The sequence below is a fragment of the Hippocampus guttulatus genome, chromosome 18, assembly GCF_054856545.1.
Source record: "Hippocampus guttulatus isolate MCC_2025c chromosome 18, RoL_Hgut_1.0, whole genome shotgun sequence".
Classification (NCBI taxonomy): domain Eukaryota; kingdom Metazoa; phylum Chordata; class Actinopteri; order Syngnathiformes; family Syngnathidae; genus Hippocampus; species Hippocampus guttulatus.
Window position 1 is genome coordinate 3799196 of NC_141278.1, and position 23142 is coordinate 3822337.

Sequence of the window (23142 nt, forward strand, 5' to 3'; positions counted from 1 at the left end):
ACTTCCGCCGTAATTTAATAAACGCAATATATCACTCCGTTACACACACAAACACACACACACACACACACACACACACACACACACACACACACACACACACACACACACACACACACACACACACACACATATATAGTAATATCTGTTTCTTGTATTTGTGAGTATCATAGAGAGGGGAGAGCCAGGTTGGGGGAATATTGGTTCCGGTAGTTAGTCTGAGTGTGGAGCGCATGAGCTGAGTTGTGGCTAACGGCAACTCCTTTGAATGTGTGCGTTATTGCTCTTTTTGTTATTAAAAAAACGACAGATTACATCAGCGACTGCGTGCATCCTTCTTTCCGTATTGAAGAGCATTACAATATATCTAGAATGGGAGGTGCACTGTCTCTTTAAAAAAAAAGTCATCCATTAATTTGCACTGTTTCTCCTTTGTTGAGCTTCGTCTAAAACAAGTTGAATATAAAGTAAGGCGCGAGTTTGATCGCCTCCCTTCACCTTGCTGGGTGCTTGGCGCGTGCGCGCATCCACGCACTCACCCACATACGTACGCGGCCACCAGGCGGAGATGCTCAACCGCTCCTATTATTAACGTTATTAACGTTATCTCTCGCGTCACTCGCCTCCAGGAACGAGACGGCACCCACCACCCGCACCACCACCACCACCACACACCACCACCACCACCACCGCTGGCTTCGAGGGAACGTGGCGGGCACAGGTGCACCCACTCGGTCCGAGATTTCGACGGCTGCGGCGACAAAGTTGCGAGAGCAGCAAGTATGTCGCCATTGTGAAGCGAGTAGTGATGGGATTCCTCCGCCTTCTGCCCTCTGGGCGAGGTAAGAATACTTGAGTACGACTCTAATTCGGAGTTCGCTACTTGTCACTTTTTTTTCTTGTCCCGGGACAACTAGCTCCGCCGGCTATCCCCCTCCTCACCCTCTCCTCCTGACTTCCACTGTTTTCTCGCTTTCACCTCGTCCCGTCCATGTTCATTTTATCAACAAAGTTGGCGCAAACAAGGCTACCATTGTGGCGGATCAGCGGCGGATTAACGGGCATTTCTTGTTTCAACACCTCCCCCCCTTCTATCGCTCTTGCATCTCTTTTAGACATCTTCATGAAAGCCCCACTTGAAAGTCAAATGTGCTGAAATGCATCTTGCTTTGGGGGAAACCCAGCAATGAATGATGCGTCGTGCTAGTAGTTTCCACAGTTTTAAATAGGGATTAGCGAACAGGACAGAAGGGCCATCGAAGTGTAGCACTATTGGGCCTGGGGAGCATCCAAAATGATAAAAATAAATAAAACGCCAAATACAGAAACAAATAATAACGACGGATGTTACGTAGGAAATATAGTTTAACAACTGTGATCAAGTCGATCAGTTTGTTTGGCTCAATTGTAGATGTGTTCAGACATTTTGGGGACTAGGAATGGTCATAAAGCTTTGATCATTGTGGGGATGTTGATGTGAATGCCTTTATTTAACCAGGTAAGGCAATTGAGAACGGGTTCTCATTTGCAACCTTGATTCAACCCGACTACAGATAGCACAGGAAAACAAAGCAAAACAAAAGCAAATACAAATACAACAAACAGTATGTGGTGATCTAGTTGCATATTGACATAATAAAGTACATTACATCATAGCACATGGTGACAAAAAAGATTCACAACAGGGGCAGCGATCATGTCCAGTAATCCCTCCCAGAATTTTGGAATCCGTTTGGAATTGTTGATTGGTCTTAAAGCAATGGAGGCAAAATGCAGTCCCGCTATGTCTGTCGATCATTTTTAAAATCATTCTATCGTTTTAAATGGGATTTTTGATTAATCATCATTTTTGGTTAATCGTGTCTCGAAGAAACGGAGTCTAATAAAAAAAATGTCATTTAAAATGACAGAAAGACACAAATTTATGACTGCATAGATACACATCTCCAATCCTTTTGGGGATTCGGAATAGTCTAAGTATTCCCTTGATCATTGTGGGATCGTTGATTAATTTCTTAAGACGGTGGATGCAAAATTTTTCAATCTCCCTTGTCTTCGACTTTGTTTGAACTTGTGAGTTTCGCACAAAATAAAATGGCCGGCCAAGTCAATTGACTACAAAGTCTGTTGGAATGCTAATCGTCACAAAAGACACCATCTCTGTATTGCGTTGACTCATCTTTAACTCATCCAGTACCAGCCAATTCTAGACCAAGTCTGAAAAGACGTTTAAAAACGTCTTTGGGAGTGAATGAGTTAATGTGTCAATTGCCCCGCTTTTTAATTGTTTCGTGCTGCTGTTTTGGTTTGCAATGGAATACAAATTGGCGTAGCAGTTGAGTCTTCAATGCCCATCAATCGACGTAGTAAACTAATTACAGATGTGTCTATAACCTTCATTTCGGCATTCCAATAATTTTTTTTTTCCCTACTGCGAAACAAGCTCCAAATTCCACTTGCTTCCTCCTTTTTCCATCCGCTGTGCTCCTCTCCCCGCCCCACCCTGCAGTATGTGGCCAACCCAACATGTGGGGAGGTAATCCCAGCTATTAGGGTAATCTCCTCAGCATGACGATCAATAGAGGAGGGTGCGCGCCATCTACCAGACGAGAGAGAGAGAGAGAGAGAGAGAGAGAGAGAGAGCGGGGAGGCTTGGGGTGGTGGGAGAAGGGTGTGTGTGTGTGGGGGGGGGCAGGGTCAGGCAGGGGGGGACCAAATTTGGGCTAAAGAAAAATGATTTTTTTGAGAGATTGGGTCAGGGGGCTGGACAGAGGGGACAGGGCTTGGGGGATGGGTACAGACTGAGCAGACAGAAAGATGAGACGGGGCAAGGCCATCTTCAGCACGTCTACAGTGGCTGACGCATTTGTTAACCGCTTTTATCTTGACTTAATTCTCTCACCAGATTGATAAAGTATATTCATCCATCCATCCAGGTGTTTTCAAAGTGACTGTTGAAATGAGTGAAAGGCATGGCAACACCGACTTTATTCTCACTCTGTAGCGTGCGTTTGTTTCGAGATGTTGTGCAGGATATCCAGATGGAAGGTGGCGGCGACGAGTAAGACGTTTTGCCCATCCTTTCTTCTGTTTAACCCCACGGAGGGCTGAGACGAGATTGCATGAGCGCGCAAGGGAATCGGGTTACTATAGCACCATTCTACTCCCGAGCAAGCGGGGCGGTGTAAAAGATGCAGTAGCCCCGACGGCGAAACCTAATCCACACCCCTGCTGCCAGCTGTCATTCTGCTGCTCTGCCGCAGGGCAAAATGGCTGAGCGCGTATTGCCTTACCTCGCCGCGATCGTCACCTTGATCAGAACTTGCAAAAAGGACATTTTTATACATGTTGGCATCTTGCTTGCCGTGTTAGCCATTGTTCGGGGTGCCCTTTACATCACAAAGCTATGCTAGGATTAGAAACGTGTACCTCAAATTTGATGTTGGTACCCCCGAAACAATGTAAATGTTCAGCCACATTTTGGCCAGTGTTTTGTTAGAGCTCATGTCTCGGTTGTTGGTTACGTCACGTCAAAGCAAAGACCGAAAGACCTGTTTGATATTGTTGTAAGGCCGAGACTCGCAAAAGCCTGATCTGAAACAGCTGAGACCTTCCGCCTTCCATGAAGCCGTCGAGATGACGGGAGCGCGCGCTGACTTCAGTGACTTCTTTCCCACTTTTAGTTTTTAAGCCCGAAGCTTCGGAAATCTTTAGGCGTCCGATCAGCATTAGACCGATGTCCAAAACGTACATCTGTCCAGCGGTTTGAAACCAACGAGGCCATCGAGAGAAACGGTTGCTGTGAATCGAGGCTGACCTTGCCGCGATAATCTAATCCCTGTTGAGAGTGCTTTTTTTAGAGTGCAAGTTAATGCCCGCAGATTATACACCAGTGTCTCCCACACCAGCCAATCCATGCTAAATAGAGATCGGGTGCCCACAACAGGAAAAGTTAGCCACGAACGCGGACGATGCTCCAAAGACTATTTCAGGGGAAATAATGAAGGTGTTTGGCAGTGTTCGCCTTTGATTTCACGATACAAGGCCACTCGCGAAACGGCTCGCCTAGTGCGGCGGAGAGCAATAATCCCTGTGTATGTGGTGTAACTGCACACTGGCTTGACAAGGCGGCCGGGCAAAGGGGGCGGGGCAATTTGTGCACCAAGTTAGACTGCGGGGCCGGCGGCCGTCTAATCTCTTTGGTAGATGAGGCTGTTTGCCCAACACGGGCTTCATTGTTGCTAAGTCGCTCGAGGAACCGGCTGAGGACGGCTGGCGCTCGGAGGATTGATTGGTAGGCCTGCCGAAGCGTATCCGAATGGCTTCCTTGACACACGGCGGAAAATGAGATAAATACCGACGGCGCTTTCTGTCCGATGTCCAAGGGATATGGAAATGGCCGACGACACCGCGTAATTCCCCTTTCTGATCACCTTCATCAAAGGCCCAAGTCTGAGATGTCACAAAAGCGTTTTAAGTGACAACATGAATGTTGCGCCCTCCCCCACCCACTCGGCGATTAAAGCCCCGGCGGGCTAAAACATCACAACCGTCTTCTTCCCGATTTGCTGAGAAAATGGTTGGGCTCAGCAATTTTATTGAATATTTCTGCTCGCAAGTCCTCAAATTGCGCGTGGGGGTTCAGACGAACTTTGCGAACGATATGCAACGATAGCCAATGAGAAAGCTTTTGCTGGACGCGACGAGACTCGTTGTGTAAAATGTCTTTGCGCGATGTGACGCAACCAAGAAACAATTGATGAACTCTAACGAAACTGGAAGCAGCAAATTTTTCAAACAATCACGAGAGCCGCATGGACGAAGGAAAAGCATCGGCGAAAACGTGAGCGTGATGGGGCGGGAGGGTGGGGGAGGGGGGGGGTGCCTAAGCATCCAATTATAATCTTGTAAATAGGGACCCTGCAAAATTCAGTCTTTGTCAAATCTCAGTCTGCGGTGACTAAAACTGCTCTAACTTGCGTCTTTAAATGTGAGATGGTAGTTTTCCAAAGGCTCTTGATCAACTCTTCTCAAATTCTCCAAGTCGTCTGTAGTTTTTGCTAGTTTGCTTGTCTTTGCCCATCTTCCCTCCTCTCTTCCTGTGCTAGTCTTGACTCTGTTGGATGACATAACACCTCTCCTGTTTGCTCCTCTTGGCCCGGTCTGCGCTACTCTCTACTCGTCGTCACTATTTTTTGCTCGTTTTTGTGCGTCATCTCCGTTAGTCTTTGGCACTCTTCAGTCTTCTCCTCTGTTCTAGTTAGCTGTTGATTGGAACTGATGTATTTGTGCATTTTAGCAGTATCCCTTGTTTTCAAATTGAATCGATGGTTTCTTTTGTCTCTGTAGAAATGTTTATGACCTCTTGTCTGTATTTTTAGTTTGCCGGCCTTGTATTATGGACAATCAAGTTGAATGAGAGGTGAACATGGAATCAATCCGACCCAGTAGCCTGAAGCTAAAAGATATGCTCGCCGTTTGGAATTGACATTTTTGTTGAGGATTGTAAATGTGCGGCATTATTTGAAGATGAGCAGGCTTTGTGTTTACCCAACAACAACAACAAAAAAAACATTGACGTTGATTTGTTTGATGCCGTTTGATGAAAACAGACAGGATTATTGGTCAGAAAACAGTCGATGAGGAGGTGCGGCTTAGTGAGCCAGCGAGCGAGGCTCTGGACGCAAACATAAGGACAGTCACGTGCTCGCTCTCCAGTCAGCGGCAGCTTTGGCACAGGCCCGCTGCGACTGCTTGTTGGGAATATTTGGATGACCTCACCTCGAAAACACTCGATAGATTGTGAAGAAAATACCGATGCCGTCGTACTTGGTTACAATCTAACAGTGGACCTAAAAATAGCCACAAGAGCCATTTTGGATGCCTTGCAAAAAAAAAAAAAAAATCATATTCAGTCATGATGCTATTTGTAGTCCTTGGCAGGAAATGACACCCCCAGTTTTGGTGCAACACGCACCCCGGCGGGAGCTATTTTCATGCAGGAACATGCTCACACACATGAAGAGCACACGGCAGTCTCACCGTAGGGAGTTTGTGCTGAGCTAGTTGTGCGACGTCAGGATGAATCAATGTGAGGACAGCTGACTGGCCATGCCTATTCATCTGCCAAAGAAAAGGGGAGAGAAAAGGGGTGGGAAGCATTCTAAAAGATATGCGCAACCCCCCCCCCAGGAGCAACATTGCTTTGCGCACCTCTCCAAAGGCACTAGGAGCGCAAGAGGTGAACAAATGAGGAATGAGAGAGGGCTATATTATATGTGTGTGTGTGTGTAAATAAAAAAAATATATTAAGTGATAAATGTATAATATTATAGACAAAAATATATAAAAAATAAAATTATTTAATAAACACATTTATTTGAAAAATGCTTGACCGAAAAAAAAAGATAAATTAAAAATGTTGTGAAAAATAGTACATACAATACAATTAATATGAAAAATAATATAACTCGGACAAAAAAAAATACCCAAATATAAAACGGGGAAAAAAAAGAATTTTCGATGAAAACTATGAAACAAGAGACTCTCTATCAGCGTGAAGCACTTGTGAAACACTTTAATTATTTATTATTTAGAACGTGTCAAAGGAAATCAAACATGAATGGAATGCAAAGCGTTAACAGCCATTCTTAAGAACACGTTTGATCACAAGGGACAACAATATGGCAGCTAACCAACTTGCTGCTCGTGTGAGAAGCTAAAGCTAACACACCGCGATGCTCTTCATTGCAAGCGGGAGAATGTATGCGAAAAAGTTGACCAAAAGTGCCTCAATACCGGTTTTGGCTGAGCGTGGCTTTCCTGCACAGTGTGGAAGGCTCTCTACACAAACGTGTGGAGGTACTGCAGCCGTCTTTTCAGGGCTACGATTGAGTCCACCTACCTCATGTTTACTAACAGGTTAATCCTTTGATGTCGGTTGAAGGGAGCCGCGCTGACAGCCTGATGAGACATTTTCGGGAGATTTCCACTTTGTAGGTTGCTTGACGAGGCTCTTAGTGCTGTGGTGTCGAAGCCCCCCCCCCCCCCCCCCCCCCAGACTGATGGCCTGCTTATTCCCATCTGTTGACTTCATCCCCATTGTGCTTTAACCATAACCCCCTAATTGCCACCCTCCAGTTTCCCATGCGCATCCACCCTGACCCCCCCCCGCGTCGGAGGACGGCGTGCTACATTACCCGTACGCTAATCTGACGGCGTCTGCAAACACCTGCCACCTCGTGACGGCACTCCATCTCGAGCCCCTCCCCAAGGACAGATGCCACGCGGATAAATAGACAGGCGAGCTTCTGTCGCCCCTCTAGAAAAATCACCTCCGTCGCACTCGTCCGTACGAAGCCCGGTCGGAGTCGTCTGTTGTTCGTGCGGCGACACGCAGGCCGCGGCCTCTCTTGCTCAAACAATGACCCCCCTCGAACCCCCGACCGAGACAGCGGGGGCCCAGACGTGAAGTGATGTGACAGTTCTAGTGCTGCAGACACAATAGCAGGTTTTACTTTTTGCTGCCCGGATGGCGATCGGACTGCGGAGTGTACGTTCTTTCACCCCCCCCCCCCCAAAAAAAACTGTCGCCGTGTGTCTGACCCAGTCACATGTCCGGCAAGCTCGGTTCAGAACAGGCACCATTGTGCACACAAGCACGTGTCTCCGAGCTACTTAAAGCTCCTTTTCCCACAAGTTTGAAAAGACTACACAGCAACCATTGAAATGTTTCGTTAAACAGCCGTGCTTAACATGCCACCGCCAAACAAGACTGTCATGTCAGCAGCGCTCGGCCCCGGCGTAAGTGTTGCGTTTCTGTGCTCACCAAAGTTAGGACATAATGGATTATTGATCGTGAATTAGTGTGTGCTGACCCCGAGGGCCCATCCTCATTGGGCCAGGAATGAATATGTCTCTTCATGCTTGGCCTCACACACTCAATTTGGACAGAGGCTGGTGCTCTAATAGATGCAGACAGCCGCCTCTCCGCCGGGACAAAGGTTACCACTCGAGGTCTCTGTAATTGCAACTTGTCCTCAATGGATTGTCAGTGTGCAGCTTGCGCTTATTTTCCCCTCGTTTATGATATGAAACGGAGTTGAAACGACAACAAAGAACTGTCTGCTTCTTAAAAATGCTTGTGAATCAATTAGCCTGTGAATTAATTCGAAATCATTTGCTTGATTACTGTGGACGTTATTGTGGATAAATTGCATGTACAGCTTTTTAACATTTATTTTGGACATCCTCCCTAGTCAATATTGATTGGGAAAAAAAACTACACACATTTTTGACCTACTGTCCTAAATTAAGCATTTTTTTCCCCCCCGAATTGCAGCAGCCTTCGTCATGTGCAAACTGCATTTTACTATACAATCAACACTTTTAACAAAATAGGAGAACAAAAGACATATTTGAAGAAAAAAAAAGCGATACAAAAAACACTTTTCCCCTACAAAATAAAGACTATTAGCTGGAACTATAAATGTGATTATTACAAAATATACAATCATTAGACACAGAAGATAAAAAAAAAATAAAACTTTGACAAAAATACAATTTTCTTCTACCCTCAAAATATTTTTGACAACAAAATTAGCAGAAAAATGCACAAACAGATCCAAATGCATGCACGAATCTGACCCTGACAAAAAAAAATGTGAAGAAAATAAATATGTGAAAAACTTACTTAGGGAAATAAAGATGTGTACTAAAATATCAAAAAAAAAAGGAAAAAAAACAGAATATGAAAATGTTACTCAGAATAATAGAAAAAAATGTTTAAAAAAATAGACCAATAAATGAAAAATACATTGCTCTTCCGATTGATGATAAAATGTTCAGCCCTACTTCAAATGTTGAAAACTGCTAACTTGACAGTGTTCTCTTTCAGGTTGAGTTGAGCCTGCGCGTTGGAGAAGAATGACCGGATAACTCCAAAGCAGAGATGCTTTCCGGATTTTTGGGCGCCTTCTCCGACGACCTAACAGCTCTCTAAAAGCGACCTCATTGGCAAAAAGTCATCCCTGCAACACCTGAGGAACAGCGATCAATGGAGGCCAAAGCGAGGCGGCAGGAAGAAGCGCCGCCCAAAGACTCGGAGACGGAGGACGACGCCGCTTCGGGCCACACATGCGGCGTGTGCGGCCGCAGCTTCCCGCTCCTCAGCTCGTTGTCCCAGCACATGCGGCGACACACCCGCGAGAAGCCCTACAAATGCCCCTACTGCGAGCACAGGACCGCACAGAAGGGAACCCTCAAGGCACACATCCGGAGCCACAAGCTGGGCCTGTTCGGCCTCGGCGACCAGCAGGCCGAAGCGGAGATATCGGACGCTCCCGAGATGGGGAAGAAGAAAGCAAGCAAGAAAAAAGAAAAAGACTCGGAGACTGAGGAATTGGACGCCTGGGCCTTTTCCTGCAGCGTTTGTGGCCAACACTTCCCCCAGGTGCCGTTACTCAAGTCGCACATGAAGCGGCACCGCAGCGCGCAGGACCACGGCTGTCGCATCTGCGGCCGCCGCTTCCGCCAGGCGTGGTTCCTGCAGAGCCACATGCGCATCCACCGAGTCAAAGCGCAGCTGCGGGGCGGCAAGAGCGACGAGCCGCCCGCCACCATCAACGGCGTGGCGCAGGACCCCGCCGCGCTGGCCAATGACGAGTGCCTCTACGAGCTCTGCGGTTACTGCGGCCACTTCTTCGTGGACCGCAAGGCCTTGCGCGCGCACGAAAGTTTACACAAACACTGCCGCGACGCGGCACAAGACCGCGAGGCCTCGCGAGTGATCAAGAACCGCTTTCTGGAAAGCCTCAGCCTCACTTGCGTGACACCGAAGGACGCCCGGGCGGACAGAAATCTGGGCCGGAGAATCCCAGAGTTGGATCCCGTGTGCAGCTTCCAGGCTTGGCAATTAGCCACAAGGGGGCGACTGGCGGAAAGTGCCGAGAGATCCCTGGGCTGGGAGGAACGACTCGCCGGCGCCGAGGAGGCGGCGTATGACACGGCGAAGGGCGAATCCATCCCCGCCAAGCCAGAGAAGAAGAGGAAGCCCGGCGACGCGCCCGCTTCCGGCGCCAAAAAGAAGAAGGCCGATACCGGCCTCGAGCAAGCGGATAAGGACAAGAAGAGCTGCCAGAAAGACCGCATCCTGCTGAATGGACTCGGGCAAGCCTTTTACGAGGCGTTGCAACACAGAGCCGAAAAGGACAAACGCGTCGACCGCGATCAAGAGCAGGAAGGTAACAATCAACACTTTTAACAAAATAGGAGAAGAAAAGGCATATTTGGAAAAAAAAAAAAAGTGATACGAAAAACACCAAATAAAAACTATTTCACAAAAACACAAACGTACTAGCTGGAAAACATGAGAACTATGAATGTGATTATTACAAAATATACAGACACAGAAGATTAAAAAAAAATAAAACGTTGACAAAATGTTGACAATTTTCTTCTACCCTGAAAATATTTTTGACAACAATAAAATTAGCAGAAAAATGCACAAATAGATCCAAATGCATGCACGAATCTGACCCTGACAAAAAAAAAAAAAAAATGTGATGAAAAAAATAAATATGTGAATAACTAACTTGGGGAAATAAAGTAAAAAAAATTTTTAAAAAAATTTAAAAATTTTTACTCAGAATAATAGAAAAAAAATGTTTCAAAAAAATTGACCAATAATGCACATGAATGAAAAATACACTAATGCTCAAAAACGTTCCTTCCTTGCTCGATGCACATTTCATTGCATGGTTTCACTGGTCCTCTTGCGGACCTGTGATGGAATTAGAGCGGGTCTCTTTCTAACATGGCAGAGATTCATGGCTACTTTGAAAGCGTTGGTTTTTCAAATTGTTCTCATTCCATCTGCTTTTCCAACGCTTTTCATATTTCTGCCTTTCAGACGAGAAGCCTTTGTTGTGCGAGCACTGCGACTTCCACACTGCGGACGCCTCGCTACTCAGGTCTCACGTGCATGCGCAGCATCAGGACGGCAAACAGCGCAAAGCGGCCACCCAAAGTAGTTCCAAGGCCTCCGGGTACGTGGACTACCTCAGGAAAAGGAGCGCGCTGCTTTGTCAGCCATATTGGAACCCTTACCCCGGCCTGCCTGCTGAGTTGAACATCAAAACGGAGACGACGGACGACGGGGAAACAAAGGCGGGCAGCCATTCGGGCAGTCTTCTCAACTTGTCGACACAGACGGACAAGAAAGGACAGGACTCTGTTCTAAAAGAAGCTCTGCCGAGGCATCGATGTCCGTATTGTTCCCACGCTACGTTCTACCCGGAGGTGCTGTGGATCCATCAGCGGGTCTCGCACAGGGTGGGCAACGGCAGCTCGGCGGCCCCCAAGTGGGCGCCGTGCGCTAACGGCGTCCGGGGTCCAAAGACATCCCGGTGGAGGCGCACGGGACCCCCGCCGTTCCTCGAAGGGAAAGACTGCCCGACGTTTCCCGAGCCCAGAAGCCGCCGCACGCAACCGCCAGCCGGCAGCGGCACCAAGCGGGCCGTCGCTAAGAGCCAATCGGGCGCCAAGTCCAAGCCTCCGGCGAAGGACGCCAAAACCGCAGATTCGCGCGCGAGGGTGAAGTCCGAACAGAAGCAGTCGGCGGAGAGCGCCGGCGGCAAAGCGAGCGCGTCCGGCAGAACGCCGGCGGAGGGAAACTTCCCAAAAGAAGGCCTGGGCTTCATGTTGAGTCACGCCGCGGCGTCGACCAACTCGGATCGACAGCTCTCCCGGAGGGTCCCCGCTCCGAGTCCCAAAGGGGCGGACCTGTGGGCCGCCATGAGCACGTGGGGCCACCGGGCCTACTTGGAACCCCTGCTTTACACTCAGGCCAAGAGCGACGCCGCCGCCGCCGCCGCGCCGCCGGACTTTGACGCGGTGAGCCTCCTGAAGAGCTACGGTCCTCACGAGCTGGCGGCTCTTTACCAGCATTGGGGTTTTGTCGACCCGAGGCTGGACCCGCAGGGTGAGCAGCGAGCGCCCTTCACGCAAACTTCGGGAACGCCGTGGAGTGTTCATGACGTTTTGACACCTTTGTGTCTTTGCAGCAATGTTACGGCTCAACGGACATTTTGCTGCAAATGAAGTCCATCCCTCCTCTGGAGCCTCCAAGCAAGTAAGTTAGGCAATATGTGTTGTATAGCGCTTGATTGTTCACGGCTCTCACCGTGGGTCCTCGGAAGAAGCGAAGGTTGACTTACACGCAGGGCTCATTTGATATGTAATTTGTTCAACACAAAATTGACCTGATTCTTGCTCATATGGACAACAGTGTACGTACTGCCTTAGTTATTAAAAAAAAAGTCAGCAAATACTTCTCGAAGCTGCTGACCTCTTGTTGTTGAAGTTGGGGGGGGGGGCAGGCCTTCAGCGAAAGGTTTATTTTGGCAAAAACTGTGTTTACATTCTCAGCGGTGTGAAAAAAACAAAACACATTTTGTGACTATGTTTATATGATATACTGTCCAAGAATGTAGAAATTGTCCTGAGGGGTGGGCAGTCTGTAATAATGGCATTTCCATTCATTCTCGGATCAGAATGAAATCGGAATCGATGTGTGTCGTCATCCGTTCTTCATGAGTGTCGTGAAGTTGAACTTCTTCTTCTGTCTTCCCACAGGTGACCAGCCGCTCCACTTCCACCTCGGGGTCTCTTCATAAAGGAACGTGAAGACCATCCAAGACACCCACCACCACCGACAAAAAAAAAAAAAAGGTGGAGTCATCAGCTTTCATTTCTGCGCGTGTGTGTGAGAGAGTAACACACATGCACACACCAGCACTCATTTCATATCTGTGTGTGTGAGCGCTCACTTGAAATGAAATAAGAGGAGAGTCAACATAAAAATCAAACACTTGCAGTGACTTGATTTGGGCATCGTGAATAGATCATATCCACCTGAAAAATGTCGGGAGAAAACACAAAGTCCACCCAGGAAGGCCGAAGCTGGGATTGAATCCTGCACCTCCGCACTGAGAGGCCAACGCGCTAACCAGTTGACCGGAGGGCGGCACTGTTGAAGCCATTTAAAGTCTTTGTCTCAGATGGATGCTTAGCGAGTTTCTTCAGTCCAAAATGACCTTTGCAATCCTATCTTCTTTACACAGGCGGCTTCGCGGTCCACCGGTTGGCGTGTCGGCCTCCCGGTGCAGCGGCGCAGGGTTCAAGTCCAACTCCGGCGTGCCTGCGTGTGTTGTCTCCAGGTACTCCGGTTTCCTGCCGCATTTCAGAAGACTTTTGTGAGGAGGGGAAAACGGATGCTTGTTCTATGCACCTCCACTCGTCTGAACGCAGCATTCCAATTAAGATGGGTTAAGCCGTTCTCTTTGATTCATCTCGCGGGCCGGCCATCTCGCCGCTTGCTGTCGACTGAAAATGATGTCGAGTAACGACCGATCGTGGCGCACCTTCGGTGCGCACGCGTGAACTGTGATTGCTCGTCACCCGAGCAACCGTGAAGTCGTTTTCAGTCGACAGCCCGTGGCAAGATGGCCGGCCCGCGAGACGGATGACTCATGTTCCTCCAATGATGTGTTAAGAGTGAACGCTGTGAAGGTGCGGCGAAACATTTTGGGCTTGATTTACTTGTATGGTGGCGCCGCCATGTTTGTTCGGTTGATTCAAAGCACATGAACAGAGCCGTGGCCGACAACTGACATGTTGCTCACAGTCCATTGAAAAGAAAAAAAAAATGTCAGCATCGCTTTTAAACTGGAATTTTGTTCATGGGACACAGAACAAAAACGATGTAAGATTGAATTCTAATCTTCAAACTGAATTTCCACCAGCTCGAAAGCTTTGATTTGTGTTCCGCTCCAAAGACGTCTTTGTATTTTCGGGTCACTCCTCAGCTGATGTCTTGTGTTTGCAGACTTATTTAGTGTGTTTATACTTGTAGTTTTGTATTCATTTGTCCCATAGACAAAATGTGTTTGGACCAAAACAAAAAGCCATCAAGTTTGTGGGACGTGAGAGTGACGGGTTCTGACATTGTTTTTTCTTTTGCTAAATAATTTGTTCAAGATAGTCTCAATTGTTTGTTCATTCCAAGTGGAATTGAAACACTCCGAGTCATCGGAGTCTAACTCCGGTTCTTGAGGGCCAAAGCTTTCCTGCAAGTTTTCCATCGTTTCCTGCCGCAATCCACTTGATTCAAACGATCAGATCATCAACAAGCGCTGGAGGAGCCCGATCATGATCCTGATCATTAGAATCAACTCAACTGTATTTATAGAGAACTTTCAAACAGCCATCGCTGCATACAAAGTGCTGTACATGGAACAACTAACATATACAACGATAAAGCAACAAATCGGTAACAAAGACGGTAGAAAGCAACGAACAGCAAAACTGAGAATCAAGTGTGATGCAACAGGGAGACATTGGAAAACATCCAGCAAAGCGGCCTTCAGGGACCAGAGTTTGACACCTGTGCTCTAAGTACTTCATATTTGTAGTTGAAAGTGTTCAAAGAAAGATAAGAAATAAACAAAGCTTCTCGTAAGTCGTTTCTGTGCCTCTCAAGACATCACGTGGGACTGACCATAACGCCGGAACACCTCTGAGCAAGCGCACCAGCACACTTGTTAGTCTCGCGTGTTTGTGACAAAAAAAAAAATGAGGAAGCGAATTATTGTTGACTGATAACTCCAAACTTTTATTGAGCAGCAGGATTCTTGTTCCTGCCCACGCCGACGCAAACTGGAGTCAGGCCGGGTCGAATCAGCATATGAGTCTGCGAACGCAACAAATTCAAAAGTTGCCTGGCGTGTCTTCAGTTGAGAGCCGAGTTGTGACACATCTGTGCGGAAAATGACGCATCAGGAGAGGAGTTACCATCAACGCGAACTGTAACCTAATTACCCAGTTACAAGTAAGATCTTACAACATTTAATGCGCCAGTCCTCTTGTGTGAACGCTTGCCGTTTCAGTTTGCAGGTCTAACCACAAGGTGGCAGCAAAACCAAACAATAGGAAATGCTTGCGCTTTGCAACTCAGAACGCAGTAGGGATAGTCAGACCAAGTATGAAACAAATCTGCCATAATATTTTGGTTACTTTTTATTTTATTTTTTAAAATGTAGCCTTTGAATAGTTTTGGCCAACCGCCATAATATTTTGGTTACTTTTTCTTTTATTTTTCAAAGTGCAGCTTTTGAATAGTTTTGGCCAACCAGCATACCACCCCAATGTGTTTTGTCCTTTTATCAGGTTGAAAACAAAAACAAATCCCCTTGCGTTTTATTCGTGACTTTCCAAACATAAATGAAAAAAAAACCGTTTGGTTTCACTCGTATTAGGATTATGACACCATTCGTGTGATGCGGACAATTAGATTTGCGGGCTCAAAGCGGCAGTAAGGAGTTCCGTGAGCCCTCTTTCTGTGGCTCGGCTTGGTGAAAATGTCTGCGGGAGTGGGGAGCCCGTTCCTCACCGTCTTCTGAGCAGTGTGTGAGAAGCCATCCTTTGCGCAGCCGAGCGCAAAAGACACTCTATAGTAAGGCGTTTTTAGCCGAAAAAAACGACCATGTATAGTAAGGCGTTTTTAGCCGAAAAAACCCCCCGACCATGTATAGTAAGGCGTTTTTAGCCGAAAAAAAACGACCATGTATATATAGTAAGGCGTTTTAGCCGAAAAAAAACCTGACCATGTATAGTAAGGCGTTTTTAGCCGAAAAAAAACGACCATGTATAGTAAGGCGTTTTTAGCCGAAAAAAACCCGACCATGTATGTATGATGACAGTGTATAGTAAGGCGTTTTTAGCCCGAAAAAAAACCTGACCATGTATAGTAAGGCGTTTTTAGCCGAAAAAAACGACCATGTATAGTAAGGCGTTTTAGCCGAAAAAAACCCCGACCATGTATAGTAAGGCGTTTTTAGCCGAAAAAAACCCGACCATGTATGTATGATGACAGTGTATAGTAAGGCGTTTTTAGCCCCAAAAAAACGACCATGTATAGTAAGGCGTTTTTAGCCGAAAAAAACGACCATGTATAGTAAGGCGTTTTTAGCCCGAAAAAAACGACCATGTATTGTAAGGCGTTTTTAGCCCGAAAAAAACGACCATGTATAGTAAGGCGTTTTTAGCCCCAAAAAAACGACCATGTATAGTAAGGTGTTTTTAGCCCAAAAAAACGACCATGTATAGTAAGGCGTTTTTAGCCCGAAAAAAACGACCATATATAGTAAGGCGTTTTTAGCCGAAAAAAACGACCATGTATAGTAAGGCGTTTTTAGCCCCAAAAAAACGACCATATATAGTAAGGCGTTTTTAGCCGAAAAAAACGACCATGTATAGTAAGGCGTTTTTAGCCCCAAAAAAACGACCATGTATAGTAAGGCGTTTTTAGCCGAAAAAACCGACCATGTATTGTAAGGCGTTTTTAGCCGAAAAAAACGACCATGTATTGTAAGGTGTTTTTAGCCGAAAAAAAACGACCATCTATAGTAAGGCGTTTTTAGCCGAAAAAGACCACCATGTATAGTAAGGCGTTTTAGCCGAAAAAAATGACCATATATAGTAAGACGTTTTTAGCCCCAAAAAAACGACCATGTATAGTAAGGCGTTTTTAGCCGAAAAAAACCACCATGTATAGTAAGGCGTTTTTAGCCCGAAAAAAACGACATAGTCGTAAGGCGTTTTTAGCCCGAAAAAAACGACATAGTATAGTAAGGCGTTTTTAGCCCGAAAAAACGACATAGTATAGTAAGGCGTTTTTAGCCCGAAAAAAACAACGTAGTATAGTAAGGCGTTTTTAAGCCGAAAAAAAAACTAACGACATAGTATAGTAAGGCGTTTTTAGCTAAAAAAAACGACATAGTATAGTAAGGCGTTTTTAGCCCAAAAAAACGACAAAGTATAGTAAGGCGTTTTTAAGCCGAAAAAAACGACATAGTATAGTAAGGCGTTTTTAGCTAAAAAAGAACGACATAGTATAGTAAGGCTTTTTTAGGCCGAAAAAAACAACATAGTATAGTAAGGCGTTTTTAAGCCGAAAAAAACGACATAGTATAGTAAGGCGTTTTTAGCCAAAAAAAACGACATAGTATAGTAAGGCGTTTTTAGCCCGAAAAAAACGACATAGTATAGTAAGGCATTTTTAGGTGGAAAAAAACGACATAGTATAGTAAGGCGTTTTTAGCCCAAAAAAACGACATAGTATAGTAAGGCGTTTTTAAACCGTTTTTAAGCCGAAAAAAAACGACATCGTATAGTAAGGCGTTTTTAGGCCGAAAAAAAGACATAGTATAGTAAGGCGTTTTTCGCCCGAAAAAACGACATAGTATAGTAAGGCGTTTTTAGGCCGAAAAAAACGACATAGTATAGTAAGGCGTTTTTAGGCCGAAAAAAACGACATAGTATAGTAAGGCGTTTTTAGCCAAAAAAAATGACATAGTATAGTAAGGCGTTTTTAGCCCGAAAAAAACGACATAGTATAGTAAGGCATTTTTAGGTGGAAAAAAACGACATAGTATAGTAAGGCGTTTTTAGGCCGAAAAAAACGACATAGTATAGTAAGGCGTTTTTAAGCCGAAAAAAACGACATAGTACAGTAAGGCGTTTTTAGGCCGAAAAAAACGATATAGTATAGTAAGGCGTTTTTCGCCCGAAAAAACGACATAGTACAGTAAGGCGTTTTTAGGCGGAAAAAAACGACAGTACAGTAAGGTGTTTTAAGGCGGAAAAAAACGACATAGTATAGTAATGCGTTTTTAGCCCGAAAAAACCCACATAGTATATATAGTAAGGCTTTTTTAAGCCGAAAAAAACGACATAGTATAGTAAGGCGTTTTTAGCCCGAAAAAAACGACATAGTATATATAGTAAGGCGTTTTTTAGCCCGAAAAAAACGACACAGTATAGTAAGGCGTTTTTATTCTGAAAAAAACGACATAGTATAGTAAGGCATTTTTAGGTGGAAAAAAACAACAGTATAGTAAGGCGTTTTTAAGTCGAAAAAAACGACAGTACAGTAAGGCGTTTTTCGCCCGAAAAAACGACATCGTACAGTAAGGCGTTTTTAGGCGGAAAAAAACGACATAGTATAGTAATGCGTTTTTAAGCCGAAAAAAATGACATAGTATAGGAAGGCGTTTTTAGCTAAAAAAAACGACATAGTCGACCTATGTCGTTTTTTCGGGCTAAAAACGCCTTATTATACTATGTCGATTTTTTCGGCTAAAACACCTTTTCTACATGGACGAACGTCACTGGGAACTTTCTGGAGCCTATCCCAGCTTTAGGCCATTGGAACTTACACTTACGCTGTCACTGGACGGGGTTTGAACCCGCGCTGCCTGGACGGAAAACCAGCGTGTATACCTCTACACCACCAGTGACTGCTTCTTGCTTTGCACGATAGGCGAATTTAACATGCACTCTGGAGTGTTTGCAGGAAAAAGTAACTGTTTGGTGTTGTATTTTCTCACGTCACGACCAGGGTTTGAACCGGGGTTGCCTGGGCAGAAAGGCGGCTTGTCTACCTCTACACCACCAGTGACTGTTACTTGCTCTGCACGATAGGGGTATTTGACATGCACTCTGAAGGGTTTGCAGGAAAAACTGATGTTTTATTTTCTCATGTCACTGAGCAGGATTTGAACCAGGGTTGCCTGGACAAAAATCCAGCGTGTATACCTCTACACCACCAGTGACTGTGTCTTGCTCTGCACGATAGGCGAATTTGACATGCACTCTGGAGGGTTTGCAGGAAAATAACTGTTTGGTGTTATATTTTCTCACATCACGACCGGGGTTTGAACCGGGGTTGCCTGGACAGAAAGGCGGCTTGTACACCTCTACACCACCAGTGACTGTTACTTGCTCTGCACGATTGGGGTATTTGACATGCACTCTGAAGGGTTTGCAGAAAAAAACTAACTGATGTTTTATTTTCTCATGTCACTGAGCAGGGTTTGAACCAGGGTTGCCTGGACGAAAATCCAGCGTGTATACTTCTACACCACCAGTGATTGTGACTTGTTCTGCACGATAGGCGTATTTGACATGCACTCTGGAGGGTTTACAGGAAGAAAACTGATGTATTTAAACACATCATTGAGCGGGGTTTGAACATATGCAAATAATACATGGGGCCTTACTATACTATGTCGTTTTTTTCCGGCTAAAAACGCCTTACTATATACTATGTCGTTTTTTTCCGGCTAAAAACGCCTTACTATATACTATGTCGTTTTTTTCCGGCTAAAAACGCCTTACTATACTATGTCGTTTTTTCGGGCTAAAAACGCCTTACTATACTATGTCGTTTTTTTCGGCCTAAAAACCCCTTACTATATCTATGTCGTTTTTTTCCGGCTAAAAACGCCTTACTATACTATGTCGTTTTTTTCCGGCTAAAAACCCCTTACTATATCTATGTCGTTTTTTTCCGCCTAAAAACGCCTTACTATACTATGTCGTTTTTTTCCGGCTAAAAACCCCTTACTATATCTATGTCGTTTTTTTCCGCCGAAAAACGCCTTACTACACTGTCGTTTTTTTTCGGCCTAAAAACGCCTTACTGTACTATGTCGTTTTTTTTGGCTAAAAACGCCTTACTATACTATGTCGTTTTTTTCGGCCTAAAAACGCCTTACTATATATACAATGTCGTTTTTTTCCGGCTAAAAACGCCTTACTATACTATGTCGTTTTTTTCGGGCTAAAAACGCTTTACTATACTATGTCGTTTTTTTCGGCTTAAAAACGCCTTACTATACTATGTCGTTTTTTTCGGCCTAAAAACGCTTTACTATATATACTATGTCGTTATTTTTGGCTAAAAACGCCTTACTATACTATGTCGTTTTTTTCGGCCTAAAAACGCCTTACTATATATACAATGTCGTTTTTTTCGGCTTAAAAACCCCTTACTATATCTGTCGTTTTTTTCCGGCTAAAAACGCCTTACGATACTATGTCGTTTTTTTCCGGCTAAAAACGCCTTACTATATATACTATGTCGTTATTTTTGGCTAAAAACGCCTTACTATACTATGTCGTTTTTTTCGGCTTAAAAACGCCTTACGATACTATGTCGTTTTTTTCCGGCTAAAAACGCCTTACTATATACTATGTCGTTTTTTTCGGCCTAAAAACGCCTTACTATACTATGTCGTTTTTTCGGCCTAAAAACGCCTTACTATACTATGTCGTTTTTTTCGGCCTAAAAACGCCTTACTATATATACTATGTCGTTTTTTTCGGCTTAAAAACGCCTTACTATACTATGTCGTTTTTTCGGGCTAAAAACGCCTTACTATACTATGTCGTTTTTTTCGGCCGAAAAACGCCTTACTATACTATGTCGTTTTTTTCGGCTTAAAAACCCCTTACTATACTATGTCGTTTTTTTCCGGCTAAAAACGCCTTACTATACTGTCGTTTTTTTTGGCTAAAAACGCCTTACTATACTATGTCGTTTTTTTCCGGCTAAAAACGCCTTACTATACTATGTCGTTTTTTTCCGGCTAAAAACCCCTTACTATATCTATGTCGTTTTTTTCCGCCTAAAAACGCCTTACTATACTATGTCGTTTTTTTCGGCCTAAAAACACCTTACTGTACTATGTCGTTTTTTTGGGCTAAAAACGCCTTACTATACTATGTCGTTTTTTTCGGCTTAAAAACGCCTTACTATACTATGTCATTTTTTTCCGGCTAAAAACGCCTTACTATATATACTATGTCGTTTTTTTCGGCCTAAAAACGCCTTACTATACTATGTCGTTTTTTTCGGCCTAAAAACGCCTTACTATACTATGTCGTTTTTTTCGGCCTAAAAATGCCTTACTATATATACAATGTCGTTTTTTTCGGCTTAAAAACCCCTTACTATATCTATGTCGTTTTTTTCCGGCTAAAAACGCCTTACTATATATACTATGTCGTTATTTTTGGCTAAAAACGCCTTACTATACTATGTCGTTTTTTTCGGCTTAAAAACGCCTTACGATACTATGTCGTTTTTTTCCGGCTAAAAACGCCTTACTATATACTATGTCGTTTTTTTCGGCCTAAAAACGCCTTACTATACTATGTCGTTTTTTCGGCCTAAAAACGCCTTACTATACTATGTCGTTTTTTTCGGCCTAAAAACGCCTTACTATATATACTATGTCGTTTTTTTCGGCTTAAAAACGCCTTACTATACTATGTCGTTTTTTCGGGCTAAAAACGCCTTACTATACTATGTCGTTTTTTTCGGCCGAAAAACGCCTTACTATACTATGTCGTTTTTTTCGGCTTAAAAACCCCTTACTATACTATGTCGTTTTTTTCCGGCTAAAAACGCCTTACTATACTGTCGTTTTTTTTGGCTAAAAACGCCTTACTATACTATGTCGTTTTTTTCCGGCTAAAAACGCCTTACTATACTATGTCGTTTTTTTCCGGCTAAAAACCCCTTACTATATCTATGTCGTTTTTTTCCGCCTAAAAACGCCTTACTATACTATGTCGTTTTTTTCGGCTTAAAAACGCCTTACTATACTATGTCGTTTTTTTCGGCCTAAAAACACCTTACTGTACTATGTCGTTTTTTTGGGCTAAAAACGCCTTACTATACTATGTCGTTTTTTTCGGCTTAAAAACGCCTTACTATACTATGTCGTTTTTTTCCGGCTAAAAACGCCTTACTATATATACTATGTCGTTTTTTTCGGCCTAAAAACGCCTTACTATACTATGTCGTTTTTTTCGGCTTAAAAACGCCTTACTATACTATGTCGTTTCTTTTGGGCTAAAAACGCCTTACTATACTATGTCGTTTTTTTCGGCCTAAAAACGCCTTACTATACTATGTCGTTTTTTTCGGCCTAAAAACGCCTTACTATACTATGTCGTTTTTTTTGGCTAAAAACGCCTTACTATACTATGTCGTTTTTTTCGGCCTAAAAATGCCTTACTATATATACAATGTCGTTTTTTTCGGCTTAAAAACCCCTTACTATATCTATGTCGTTTTTTTCCGGCTAAAAACGCCTTACTATACTATGTCGTTTTTTTCGGCCGAAAAACGCCTTACTATACTATGTCGTTTTTTTCGGCTTAAAAACGCCTTACTATACTGTCGTTTTTTTTGGCTAAAAACGCCTTACTATACTATGTCGTTTTTTTCGGCCTAAAAATGCCTTACTATATATACAATGTCGTTTTTTTCGGCTTAAAAACCCCTTACTATATCTGTCGTTTTTTTCCGGCTAAAAACGCCTTACTATACTATGTCGTTTTTTTCCGGCTAAAAACGCCTTACTATATACTATGTCGTTTTTTTCGGCCTAAAAACGCCTTACTATACTATGTCGTTTTTTCGGGCTAAAAACGCCTTACTATACTATGTCGTTTTTTTCGGCTTAAAAACGCCTTACTATACTATGTCGTTTTTTCGGGCTAAAAACGCCTTACTGTACTATGTCGTTTTTTTTCCGGCTAAAAACGCCTTACTATACTATGTCGTTTTTTTCGGCCGAAAAACGCCTTACTATACTATGTGGTTTTTTTCGGCTTAAAAACCCCTTACTATACTATGTCGTTTTTTTCCGGCTAAAAACGCCTTACTATACTGTCTTTTTTTTCGGCTTAAAAACGCCTTACTATACTATGTCGTTTTTTTCGGCCTAAAAACGCCTTACTATATATACTATGTCGTTTTGTTCGGCCTAAAAACGCCTTACTATATCTATGTCGTTTTTTTCGGCTTAAAAACCCCTTACTATATCTATGTCGTTTTTTTCCGGCTAAAAACGCCTTACTATACTATGTCGTTTTTTTCCGGCTAAAAACGCCTTACTATACTATGTCGTTTTTTTCCGGCTAAAAACGCCTTACTATACTATGTCGTTTTTTTCGGCCTAAAAACGCCTTACTATACTATGTCGTTTTTTTCGGCTTAAAAACGCCTTACTATACTATGTCGTTTTTTTTCCGGCTAAAAACGCCTTACTATACTATGTCGTTTTTTTCGGCCGAAAAACGCCTTACTATACTATGTCGGTTTTTTCGGCTTAAAAACGCCTTACTATACTGTCGTTTTTTTCCGGCTAAAAACGCCTTACTATACTATGTCGTTTTTTTCGGCCGAAAAACGCCTTACTATACTATGTCGTTTTTTTCGGCTTAAAA

General features: G+C 44.1%; 1 protein-coding gene across 2 annotated transcripts; it reads left to right on the forward strand.

The window, feature by feature from the left end:
• Positions 1–483: 483 nt before the first annotated feature.
• Positions 484–14518, forward strand: LOC147190678 (zinc finger protein 516-like). 2 transcript variants are annotated; one of them, XM_086137450.1, is made up of 6 exons: positions 484–842; positions 8897–10241; positions 10910–11980; positions 12063–12130; positions 12634–12729; positions 13122–14518. In XM_086137450.1, exons 2-5 carry the CDS (start codon positions 9056–9058, stop codon positions 12682–12684), a joined length of 2376 nt encoding a protein of 791 aa, XP_085993576.1. In that variant the 5' UTR covers positions 484–842; positions 8897–9055; the 3' UTR covers positions 12685–12729; positions 13122–14518. The 2 variants fall into 2 exon arrangements, with proteins under 2 accessions (XP_085993576.1, XP_085993577.1); XM_086137451.1 differs by lacking the exon at positions 484–842 and adding an exon at positions 4212–4294.
• The last annotated feature ends 8624 nt before the right edge of the window (positions 14519–23142 follow it).